Raw genomic sequence first — 13,798 nt, 5'->3', positions numbered from 1 at the left:
TCCCTTTGAAGTTTCTGGCACAGGAAATAAGTCTAATGACATGCGTGTTTTGATTGGCTGGACACGTCACGTGGTAGTTAATCTCACACATATGTTTTAGGCTAAGAACTTGGAAATCACCAATCACGATGACAGGTTAATCTCAATCAAGTAAACCCCAGCCATGCTTTGAATTTCAGTGTTTGTTTTATTTACCTATTGTTTTCTAATTTAACACTTCGCTAACATGTGGTTATCAGCAATTAGGAAAACAATTCACTTTAATGGTAACCGCATATGCAATGACTCGGCTTGGCCTATTACGTGTAGCGGTTTGGATAATACGTCACAACTGCCGATACAAAATAATACCTTTTTTGTTCATCAATTAACAACGGATTAGATGTCATCGTTATATTCTTTTGATATCGGTCTGACACGGGATAATGCCCTGTATTTGGCATCACCGTTCCTGGCGACATAAATAGTAGGACCTAAATATATAACCAACTACCAAATACACTGAACCATCTATTACCGTGTGTCACACTGTCGTACCCTCATTTAAATTTAATTAGTTTGATAGTGGGTTTAGATACCAACCATGAGTTTGCTCAATTATTTTTCCCGGGGGGGGGAGGGAGAGGGCAAAAGCGAAAATGGGACAATGACGATGAATCACACTTGACAAAAGACCAAACGTACGACACGACAAAAAACTGAAAGTTACAACATGATTTAAGAGTTTGTATTATTTTACTGTTATACTCGTAAATGTGTAATGTTACAAAAATTATATAAAAATCCAGTTATAATTTATCAGGAATTTGGGCTAGTGCTTTATCTTGGTGGGCTAGTGGCTTTGACAAACCCACTAGCCTAGTGACTTTTCAAAATATTTGTCACATACTCTGATTGGGAAAAACCTGCTACTGTTGAAGCCCCTGACCGATTGCAATTCATATTGCAATTACAGCAATTGCTGTCTGTGCCGTCATTAAGTTCAGACCTGCAGAGACGTATCTGTTACCTTTGAATCATTTTTATTCTTCTTGTTTGTGGCAGCAGCATGCTTGATGGCAAAGTCAAATGCCTCTGGTAGAATGTAGCAACACTCCCCAATCTTATACTCTTCACCATTTTTGCGTACACTGATGTAGTAAGTCTTTGTGTCATTGCTGGACTGGTCAATCTCATCACCAACTGCGATTGTGTCTCTCTGCAATAAATTACATTCAAAATTCATTTTATTTTCCGGAACAAAGAACAATTTAATCCTGTTAGTCACTAAGACATTAAAATAACCATTGAATGTTTTCAGCCACTGTTTCAAGTGCACCATTATTTTTAAGCTTTTAAAATTGTAAATCACTGGCATAGTTGTTCAAATATTGTTTCACTTAGTTGAGGATATTTGAAAATCAGATTATAAATCGGTGTAAACAGTGATTAAAGAAATATGGGCCATATGTATATTTACGAACTATGTTGCACAATGTCAATAAAATATGCAAGAACTACAATAATGTAACTTGGCCAATTGAAGTTAAAAAACCCAAGAATTTCAACTAACATCTGAATGCATTCTAGAAAATTTTTAAAATTAATTATATAAAATGTTTAATTAATTTTATTAAAAACTGTTATATAAAATTCTCGAACATTGTATTAATCTAGATTTATAGTTTGTGAGCATTGGAGATAAATGAAAAAATGGTAAAGTGTTAGCTTGATGCGCAGTCAGTCTAGGATCGATCCCCGTCAGCGGTACCATGGGTTATTTCTCGTTCCAGCCAATGCTCCACAATTGGTGTAACAAAGGCCGTGGTATGTGCTATCCTGTCTGTGGGATGGTGCATATAAAAGATCTGTTGCTGTTAATCGGAAAGAGTAGCCTATGAAGTGGCGACAGTGGGTTTCCTCTCTCAATATCTGTTTGGTTCTTAACCATATGTCTGACGCCATATAACCATAAATAAAATGTATTGAGTGCGTCGTTAAATAAAATATTTCCTTCCTTCCTTTCCTATTAAAACAAAATTTAATGTCTGTTTTCCCTAACGTACCTTTCTAATGACTTCAAGTCTGTGACAACTGAGACAATATTTGTGCTCCACGTTTTCTTCAGGAACAATATCTTCCGGCACATCTTCATACCGACCCAAAATAGGATCATACCTACAACATAAGACCATTAGAACTTTAAAACAATATATCAACAAAGTTCCCAAAAAGTACCAAAGATCATACCTACAACATAAGACCATTAGAACTTTAAAACAATATATCAACAAAGTACCTACAAAGTACCAAAGATCATACCTACAACATAAGACCATTAGAACTTTAAAACAATATATCAACAAAGTACCTACAAAGTACCAAAGATCATACCTACAACATAAGACCATTTAAAACAATATATCAACCAAGTACCTACAAAGTACCAAAGATCATACCTACAACATAAGACCATTAGAACTTTAAAACAATATATCAACAAAGTACCTACAAAGTACCAAAGATCATACCTACAACATAAGACCATTAGAACTTTAAAACAATATATCAACAAAGTACCTACAAAGTACCAAAGATCATACCTACAACATAAGACCATTAATTAGAAATTAAAAAAAGAAAAAAAGAAACCCATGTTCATCATATTTATTTTTTAAATACACCAACCAAAAAACAAACAATCAGGATCCCAAACGAGCCGTGCAGAATTCAGATCAGACTGGATTCCGCCATTTCTTGTACCTGGAGGAGTTGTGAGCAGAATTAAAGATAATGGATGTTAGAGTATGCAAATGTACCCAGTCCTGCAATTTGTGCAATGCTTTAAAAATTGTGGATATATTTTCACCGGGCTTTTGTTCTAATTATGTTTGAATTTTAAGAATAATTCTTAATGAATTCAGACTGCCCAATCAAGCACTCCTAATGTTTTAAAATAGCATAATAAAGAGACTACAGCTTTAACAACTAAATACAAGATGTTCAGTAACCCAAGATGAACCGCATTCAATGGAAACGACTGTTTTACTTAACAACACCTCTAGAGCACATTGATTTACTAATCATTAGCTGTTGGTTGTCAAACATTTGGCAATTCTGACATATAGTCTTAAAGCCACACACCCTAGTTCCATCCAGCGAAAATAAATTATAATTTGGTTAATCTACAAACCTGTAACACACTTAGATCACGTTTTTATCAAATGGAGTGAAAAAGCAGGTTTTATATCGATAAATACCATGGGAATCCCCATGTCCCAATTGCTTGAAATAATTTTGAAAGTTAGTATTCTGATGTCACCGGTAGAAGCACAACAATGCCTATGTCACGACAAATTTCACAGACTTGGGGTGCGTTCGTTTCACCTCTCCTGGACATGTTCCAACTGTTCTGTCCTGGTTGTATCCCCTCTCCAGATATCATAAGACTTAGCAAAATTATTTGTTTTAAGGGTTTGTAACGTTTTGTATTGAGACACTTACTTGTCTGAACTTTATTGTTACTGAAAATGTTCACGAACTGTGAAGAAAAATCTCACAAATGAACAACAACAAATCGGATGTTGATTGCGCGAATCGTGCACGAGAAAACAAACCGAACCAAAATGATAACGGTCACGTGATATACCAACGTCTGTGACATTAAAAATAGATTGGACCTCGCTTGCTTAACGTTTTTTTCTCGACAACACATTTTGTGAAAAAATGCATTTCCAGGTTTTACAAACATCAGGATTACCAAAATGCACTTCAGGTGAATGGAAATGTGTATTCTAAATAATAAAATGTAAGTAAAGTGCAATTTTATTTGTGAAAAATGGGGTTTAATAGCGAAAAACAACGCCGTAATGGTTAACAAATAAACGTAACTAGGGTGTGTCCCTTTAAGAGTAAACCAACCCCATTTTTTCCAGTAGCAGAAAGGAATGTTTTTATATGCATGTTCCTACTAGCAGGACAACACATACCATGGCTGTTGATATAACAATCATGGGGAACTGGTTAGGTGGGAAAGAAGCCCAGTCAGAGAAGGTCCACCAAGGGGGTTCAACCTTCAGGCAGGTGCTCTATTACTGAGGTAGGTGCCAAGGGATACACAAGAAAACAGATCATATTAAAACAGGAACACAACTGTTCACAGCTGTAACACAATATGGGACATACCATTTCTGACAGAAATATGGGACATACCATTTCTGATAGACTGATCATGGCTATAACACAATATGGGACATACCATTTCTGACAGAAATATGGGACATACCATTTCTGATAGAAATGAGACACAAATTTCTACTAGAAATACGACAATATGGGACATACCATTTCTGATAGAAATACAAAAATATGGGACATACCATTTCGACTAGAAATATGACAATATGGGATATACCATTTCTGATAGAAATATGACAATATGGGACATACCATGTTTGAATCAAATGACAATATGAGACATACCATTTTTGGTAGAAATACAACAATATGGGACACACCATTTCTAATAAAAATACCACAATATGGGACATACCATTTCCAATACAAATATGACAATATGGGACATACCATTTCTACTAGAAATAACACAATATGGGACATACCATTTCTGATAGAAATATGACAATATGGGACATACCATTTCTGATAGAAATACAATATGGGACATACCATTTCTGATAGAAATACGACAATATGGGACATACCATTTCTGATAGAAATATGTCTTCCCGTCATCCTCTTTAACCACAGTGTCATTATGCAGGTCCACACCTCCACGTTCATACCAATCAGCAGGAGTCTCTTTCAAAATCACCTGAAATCAATATAATTAAAGAAATCAAATTAATTAAAGAACTAAAAAACATCCCTGTGCAATTTATTTTGTAAGACATCTGTCACTTTCTCCATGTGGCTACGACAGATACAAGTATAAATGGGTTCAGTGAATAAATGTTTTTAGAATTTTAAGATCTATAAAATTTATACGTACATTTGTATGAGGTAGTCAACAAGTCTCAAATACTACAATCATAATAATAGACAAGATTTTTATTGCTGGGAAATAGAAGGTGGAATGTGGCTCACTAGAGGTATGATGATCTATTGGAATGACCGGCCTCGGTGGCGTCGTGGTTAGCCATCGGTCTACAGGCTGCTAGGTACTGGGTTCGGATCCCAGTCGAGGCATGGGATTTTTAATCCAGATACCGACTCCAAACCCTGAGTGAGTGCTCCACAAGACTCAATGGGTAGGTGTAAACCACTTGCACCGACCAGTGATCCATAACTGGTTCAACAAAGGCCATGGTTTGTGCTGTCCTGCCTGTGGGAAGCGCAAATAAAAGATCCCTTGCTGCCTGTCGTAAAAGAGTAGCCTATGTGGTGACAGCGGGTTTCCTCTAAAAAGTGTCAGAATGACCATATGTTTGACGTCCAATAGCCGATGATAAGATAAAAAAATCAATGTGCTCTAGTGGTGTCGTTAAATAAAACAAACTTTACTTTACTACTGGAATGATGGTGGATAGACTCATCAAGAGTTGTGTGTCAACTACATATATAAACGATCACTTGCTGCTAAACATAAAGAATAACTTATGGGAAGGCAGCAGATTGTTCTCTACTGACCAAGAGTTGCAAATGTCATATATTATACACATAAAAGATATAATTTAAAAGGTGTTGTTAAAAAAAAATCCTTTCATTTTTTTTTAAACTATGTAATATTATACAAGTTGGGAGTTACCTTCACTTTCTGAATAACTCCTTCAAAGTCTGTGTCATCGCATTCATCCACCATGAATAACTCAAGCGGGTCAGCAGCCTCTCCAAGGACAGTCTCACTACCACGACTGAAATAAATAGAGGATAATAAACAAGCTACCAGTTATTACCAAATTTATATCCCGAGTGAAATAATTTTCAATTGTCACGAGCTTTAGCGAGTGACAAATGAAAATTATTTCATGAGGGACATAAAGTTGATAATAACTGGTACCAAGTTTGTTATTCTATTTATTACCTCAGCTATTTTTTCTTTAAAAGCCTTTATTTTCGACGCACATGCACGAAGGCCAATCTGTATAGAAACGATGAAAACCACTTTACGTACTGTTCTGAGAATTGCTATAACTTTGTAATTTAATTATGTTCAAAGATAATTTTTCAAAACAAAAGTTCTGTTTATTCTGTTGCAAAATCTATAAGGAATTGCATTAAAATGACATTTTGTTATGAATTTAACACCAAAAACAGAGAGTCATAAACATAAACTCTTTAAATTTCATGACGTCATTGTGTGTGTTTGCCAAATCGTGATGACATCATATTTAGTACTGTTCGTTAGACCAATGCAGAATACTTCTCACTGAGAAAATATGGAAAATATTTTCCCCGTTATGAGTGACCACTGGGGTAATAATATTAATAATATTTATTTTGATGAACTGCAGTTTTACATCAAACAATAACTACGGCTATTCCACTATTGGTTATATGACGGACTGAGGCAGGGTGCATGTTTCATATACACATTACTTATAAAATAAGATTTATTAAAACCAATTAGACCTAAATACAAATATGTGTTTTCAGTTTCATCCTTGAAAACAATAGGATAGATATGTTAGATTTTACTCTTTTTTTTAAATATCATTAGGTAATTCCACTTTTATTTGTTGGATTGCAGGCCCACCAACCTATTTGTTTCGAATATGACAATGGGAATAAAAATTAAATTTCCCTTTTTTTTTCTTTTTGTTTGCCGCCAATGTCAAGACTGCTCACTTTTCTCCATTGTTTTTTTTTGTCAAGGTCGCAGCATTAAATTAGGGTAGGTCAGTAAACCCATTCTTTTAGGCCTTATATTTTTTCCCTGTATCATATACACACACATACACTATTAAATGACAAACCAAAAGAGCAATTACACATACACCATATTAATTAAGTTTATTATTAACAAACCAAAAGAATAATTAATTATTCTCTGGAAGTCTTTTTCTTTTTTAAAGGTAATCTTTGAATTTTGTACGAGGCCCTAATGATATAAACAAAATTTAAAGGAGTATTTGGGCCTATGAAAGCCTGATGTCACTGACTTTGTGCTAAGATTAAATGAGTTATTCAGCTATTGGCACCACCTTACCTGAACCAGTGTGCATGGTATTTCTTCCGTCCATCTGCGTTTTGCCACATGTAGCAGACCTTGGCCACGTACAGTGGGCATGTAGAATCTTCTGGCTTCACAGACACAAAGTCTCCTACTTCAATCTACAAATATTACAAACATATATCAGACATTCAGTTTACACTTTTATTTATTAAAAACAAATTTTTAATGAAGTAACTAGGTCTTTTCCAACATTTAACCAAATAGTGGATAAAATTATTTAAGTTTATCTAAATTATGTTTCCAGTTTTTTCATTATGATTTTAAAAGCACGGAATAAAACAAAAAACAAAAAAACTTATATTTTGTTATTATAAATTTATTAATGGAAATATTAATGTATACACAGTAATTTAGATTAACAATGACATTCTTTTTCAATTGCAAATCGTGGATTTATATCTATGCAAACATTAATAATATAACTATGACTTTTATTAAAAAAACATCAATATTAAAATGTCACTTTCAATTATTCAATCATAAGTAAGCAAATAAAACCATAAATTGCATAAGTACAAGTGTACATACCCAACAAAAAAAAGTAAAGTTTGTTTTATTTAACGACGCCGCTAGAGCACATTGATTTTTTATCTTATCATCGGCTATTGGACGTCAAACATATGGTCATTCTGACACTGTTTTTTTTTAGGAAACCCGCTGTTGCCACATAGGCTACTCTTTTTACGACAGGCAGCAAGGGATCTTTTATTTGCACTTCCCACAGGCAGGATAGCACAAACCATGGCCGTTGTTGAACCAGTTATGGATCACTGGTCGGTGCAAGTGGTTTACACCTACCCATTGAGCCTTGCGGAGCACTCACTCAGGGTTTGGAGTCGGTATCTCGATTAAAAATCCCATGCCTTGACTGGGATCCGAACCCAGTACCTACCAGCCTGTAGACCGATGGCCTGCCACGACGCCACCGAGGCCGGTATACCCAACAAAGTCCAATAAATGTTTGCATCAGAAGTAAATTGTCATTTACACATTATATAACTCTATTATATTGTTCTCTTTTATTTTGAAACAGAACAAACTAAACAGAACAAAACACTGCTTGATTCAGAATTGTTTATTTAAAAACAATTAGCTCCACAGATATATTAATTAAATACAAATAAATTTACAATTTCTTTCTTTCTTCCGTTTTACACAGGTCTGTATAAACAATTTGAAATATTTTTAAAAGTTTTTAATCTCAATACATTGTATGAAGTATAATAATTAAAACGTTAACACAAATAACCAAAGAGTTTGATTTTACACAATTTTAAGTGATACATAACTGAACATATTACACAAGAGAAAATTTGTGAAAACAAGAGGTATCTTTGGGGGGTTCAGAAGAAATACCATTTTGCATAAATAATATATACTTTACAACTAAGTACATATGTGCATGGTTCAATCACTGTTACTAATGAGCCTGTAATTTAATGCTTATGTCTTTGGCTACATGTATTCAATGTGCTCATCACTGCAGCTACACTGACACATAAACCAAAAATACTGGATTTAATTAACATCTCAGTTGAACAAAAGTCGAGTAGTCAAATTAAAAACAATAATTCTGCAGAATTAATCATCTCACCTACTATGTTTCGGTATACTGTGATGAATATACATTGGTGCAACTACAAACCAAGTTTTATTGCCCTAGGGCTTATAACTTGTGAGAAACTGATCTAAACACGAAACTTTAAAATAAAAGTTGACACCACTGCCGTTGTTGCCATTGGAAAAGTAAAACCTATACCTCGCCTTTTTACTCTGTAAAGGCGAGACAAAAAAATGACATGTTGTAGCAATTGATCAGTAGAATAAAAAGATGTTGTAATTCTGACTTCAGAATCTTAGCATGATTTCAAAGTTGTTGTTTGTATTTGAAATACCGTCAGTTTGTTTTCAATGTTAACGTTTCTTCCTCATCACTACTTAAGATCAAGTGGATTTCGTCACATGTGTGGTTGTTCATTTGGCTACTTACAATTTCATTGTTGATATTCACAGCCCCGTAGAATGTTCTTGTAGCCGTTTCCTTAAGTGGTGCTCCATTCCATTTTATTTTATTCTAGAAGTAAACAAAAAGAAACTGTAGATTCCTGGTAACTTAGAAACAAAATAATAGGGATGGTGGGGGAGGGGGCGGGTTGGTAGCTGGGAAGTTGTTGTACTAAGTAAAACAAGAAAAAGTAGAGCAAAAAGAAAAGTGGTGATTAGATTGCATGTTCAACAAACAGCAATAATAGTTTCTGACACTTGTCCTTTTGTAAATGTTTATTTTGTTTTTTTGACAAGCCTCAAGAAAATCAATACATGGAGTAAGCTTTAGTGAGCTTCAAGGTTCTATTTTCTTAAAACTAGTGTCAGAAAAAAACATCTACAAAACGACGAAGGAAGGAAATGTTTTATTTAATGACACACTAAGCACATTTTATTTACAGTTATATGGCGTCAGACATATGGTTAGGGACCATACAGATATAGAGAGAGGAAACCCACTGTCACCACTTCATGGGCTACTCTTTTTGATTAACAGCAAGGGATCTTTTATATGCACCATCCCACAGACAGGATAGTACATACCACGGCCTTTGTTACACCAGTTGTGACAGCACTGGCTGGAATGAGAAATACAAAAGGACGAGTGAAAGAAATAATTTTAGAATAATTAATATAAAATCCATTGTTTTATTTTTATACCATGGCATTACTCCACTCAGCTGAAAGAATGCCTGCAGTGTTTTATACTGTGTGTTATATAACAATTTTTTGTCATTTTTTTGTGAATTTATCTTTGTATAACAGACACAAATTGTATAAAATTGTGCATCGTAGCAAAGCGCTTTTATACTAAATTTGAGACGGCTATACATTGATAAATTCACAAAAAATGACAAACAATTTTTATAATTACAAAGAACACTTCTATTTAGTTAAAAACACAAAAATCAGGGTTAGGGTCCTTTCCATGACCTGTTTTACTTAATGACGTCCCATTTGACATAATGACGTCATCTTCTGAGGTTTATCGCAGGATAACATTCAGTTTTTAGTGACGTCGTCCAATCAGAGCAGAATAAATTGTATAATGGTGGAAAGTTTGTAATTATATAATTATAGTTATTTAGTTTTTCCATTTATAAATCCTTAAAGTACAATTCAATAGCTATAACTTGCCGTATGGATATATTAACACAAAACCGTAAATGTTATACATAATGTAATTAAATGTATAATTCCTATACATATTTGTAACAAAATGTGGAGTGTTCAATATTTGGCATTCAAAAAAGCTGTTTTCTACCATTTTTGGTACTTCTCAGGCACCATTTGCGTCAGGCAGCAAAATGACCGGGTTCGCATCGCAAAAAGCGATGCAAAATCTTGCGATCGCGATGCAATATTGTAACAATGACTAGCAGTTTGCGATGCATGTTTTTTGTAACCAAATCGATCTTTGAATTGAGATCGCGTGAGAAGAACACACTTAGGGGTGTCGATTTTCCGTGATCGCAGCCAAGGTACATGTAACTGATTCGTCAATGATAAACTTTTATAAAATTTATCTCAGTGTACAACCTTCTCGAGTGTGTTAGTATTTCAAATAGAAAATACTGTCGGAATACGCGGAGGATGTTTGAAGTTTTAAGAAGAACAGTGACGTAACGTACTAGTTGCTACGTCATCGTGGTAACCTAATTTGCAAACAGCTATGACCGTGTACACTGAACTTGTAGCCTACCGTGCATGCAAATATATTATGTTCACAAATTAAATATACCTCGAAAATTGCGAACATGCTGATAGCTCCACGAATTTAATTACGCGTTAACTTATTTCCGATTTAGCTTTGAATAATGCCTATAGATACAAAACACATAGCGCATCGCATGCAATTTATTTTTATCGTCAAATGACCTGCCACGTGGTTTTATACTACAAATGACACTCGGTGCTATGTATGATCTGCGTTCAGCGATAGCCAGTAGTCGTAATGTCTGATAATTATTTTGACCGGTTGTCGGAGTGGTCGTTCGGTTTAACTTGTTCGTAAAAAACAGTCTAGCAAACATTAGCGACAAACGGCTGGCTGAACTCACATCTGATATCTCGTTTGTTGTTTTTACACTGATTATTCTTATATTCGATACATACTTGTGGCTTTCGTTATTTGTAAACCTAAATGCAACCTATGAATACTACTAATAAATAGTATTTGGTCTAGTTTGTGATTTTTCAAGTTTTCTGCATCATGTATTATGAGACATACATGCGGACAAGACTAACGGCACACGGACCGCATGACAAGAATGTCTCGAGTATAATTATATCGTCATTGAAAGGAGTTCAGTTGATATTGGTCGTTTTTATTTTATTATTGGCAAAAACTATCGTAAAAATGTAATACGAAAGCTTGATCGCGAATTATTTTAGCCGCGAAAATGTTTGCGTATACATACGGTATTATCGACTAATTAATAGCTTGGCATTTTTAATTTCGAATTGCCTCGGCAAATAATGTTCCGGTAAAATACGTATATATATCGTTTAAGAATTGTCAATTTTCATAACAAAAATTAACACCGAATACGTTGGAATGATCAGCCAAATGAGGAATTTTTCTCGGGCTTCAATTGCACTTTGGATCAGACATACAAATCAACTCAGGAAAGACTAAAAAATCACTTTGAACAAGTTAGATGACCAAGCTGCTTAGCATAACCATTGACAAATATTATTCAGAAATATGTTGTACCAGGGTGCAATTTGTTTTTAAAATTTTGATTAGCAGTTTTTCCTACTGGATGGAGAATTGATTAGCAACTATTGGAATTTGATTAGCACTTTAATAAAATGAGTAAACATGAATAAAACACATTCTTTTCAATAAAATTGCATATTTCTTATACACGTATCTGTATTGTGGGCTGCTTACCCCAAAATAAAACAAGTACAGAACAGTACATGTGAAGGGTCATCACTGTCACTTGTTTACAAGGCCGTATCCTCCGGAGGTCAAGGGGGGCAGTTGCCTCCCCCCCCACCCTCCCCCTCCACACACCCAGAGAATCTCACTTTGGGTTTTTGGCTATATGGAAAATATCATAGAAATGTCAGGGTTTAATTTTTATAGTACAACATATTTCTGAATAATATTTGTCAATGGTTATGCTAAGCAGCTTGGTCATCTAACTTGTTCAAAGTGATTTTTCAGTCTTTCCTGAGTTGATTTGTATGTCTGATCCAAAGTGCGATTGAAGCCCGAGATAAAATACCCCCTGTGATAGTCCCCCTTAACGAAGATAGTGATGAAGAAATGAGTTCGTCGATTGATTAAGTTATTTCTCCATACCCATCAGGAGTATTACTTTAATGTATGCATGAACTCTTTAACACCAAAAACAATTTATTTCCATATCATTCACTATCAAACAACCTAACAACCTATAAACTAATCGACTAGAAATGCATATAGACTACACATACATACGAGAGAAATGTTTATTTAACGACACACTCAACGCATTTGATATACGTTTATGTGGCATCAGACAAAACGGTTAAGGAGCATTATGACAGTGAGAAAGAAACTCGCTACCGCCACATGGGCCACTGTTTCCGATAAGCAATTTTGATAAGCAACAAGGGACGTTTTATATGCACCATCCCATAGACAGGATAGCACATACCACAGCCTTTATACATGGTGCACAGGCTGGAACTAGACACAACCCAATGGGTCCACCATGTGGGATCGATCTGTCGACCTACCATGAGCGAACGTTTTACCTCCGAGCTACGTCCCGCTCCATATACAAAAGAAGCCTTAAGTGGGGTTGGGGTTGTGCAGAGGGTCACACCTCCACCAATCGCATGCATACCATATTCTTCTCTCTCTCTCTCCCTATAACCATATAACCATAGATTAAAATATGTTGAGTGTGTCGTTACATAAATGACGTCTCTCTCGCTCTCTCTCTCTGTGTCTGTCTCTCCCTTCAGCGCGCGCTTGTGTATTCCACAATATAATTATAATATTTGATACATATTTTTTTTTCAAACTGAGGTTTTGTCACTTGAACTCCCCACCTGAATCCGCGCCTGCTTCATGTTTACAGATATTTTCTTAAATATAGGTCATACTACGATTTGTGCGGATAGGACGATAGAACCGAACATTAGTTTGAAACGCACTATAGAATGATGCTTTTGATATGCAAATGACCTTAGTTATTTATAGCAGAAATAACGTGCATTCAAAAGACACAGAGATTTTTATAAAGTGGAATTAAGTCAACTTCGTGCATTTTATATGATGATTTGTATATAAAACCTGTCGGGGTTTGGGTTTGTTTTCATGTAAATGCAAAGAAAACAAATATCGAATAGGAAATAAACATAACATTTGCAAAAAACTTTGGGTCTAAATAATTGAACAGGATAATAGTACGTTACTCACTGTTCTTGTTAAAACGTCAAACATCCTCTGCGTATTCCGACAGTATTTTCTATTTGAAATACTAACACACGCGAGAAGGTTGTACACTGAGAAAAATTTTAAAAATGTTTATCATTGGCGAATCAGTTACATGTACCTTAGCTGCGATCACGGAAAAT

At 34.9% G+C, this 13,798-nt stretch overlaps 1 protein-coding gene across 1 annotated transcript in view; it reads right to left on the bottom strand.

Moving 5' to 3' along the window:
- LOC121383258 (DNA (cytosine-5)-methyltransferase PliMCI-like) overlaps positions 1–13,798 on the bottom strand; it is a 50,668-nt gene that overhangs the window by 21,321 nt on the left and 15,549 nt on the right. The window contains exons 12-17 of the mRNA XM_041513163.1: positions 9,165–9,248; positions 7,148–7,272; positions 5,747–5,852; positions 4,704–4,813; positions 2,046–2,157; positions 1,010–1,198 (exon numbers count right to left, since the gene is read on the bottom strand). Of these exons, the coding sequence (XP_041369097.1) occupies positions 1,010–1,198; positions 2,046–2,157; positions 4,704–4,813; positions 5,747–5,852; positions 7,148–7,272; positions 9,165–9,248 (726 nt within the window). The remainder of the gene's footprint in view (positions 1–1,009; positions 1,199–2,045; positions 2,158–4,703; positions 4,814–5,746; positions 5,853–7,147; positions 7,273–9,164; positions 9,249–13,798) is intronic.

Source organism: Gigantopelta aegis, chromosome 10 (assembly GCF_016097555.1).
Source record: "Gigantopelta aegis isolate Gae_Host chromosome 10, Gae_host_genome, whole genome shotgun sequence".
Lineage (NCBI taxonomy): Eukaryota > Metazoa > Mollusca > Gastropoda > Neomphalida > Peltospiridae > Gigantopelta > Gigantopelta aegis.
The sequence above is the reverse complement of the archived record's forward strand: the minus strand, read 5'-3'. Positions and strand labels throughout refer to the sequence as shown.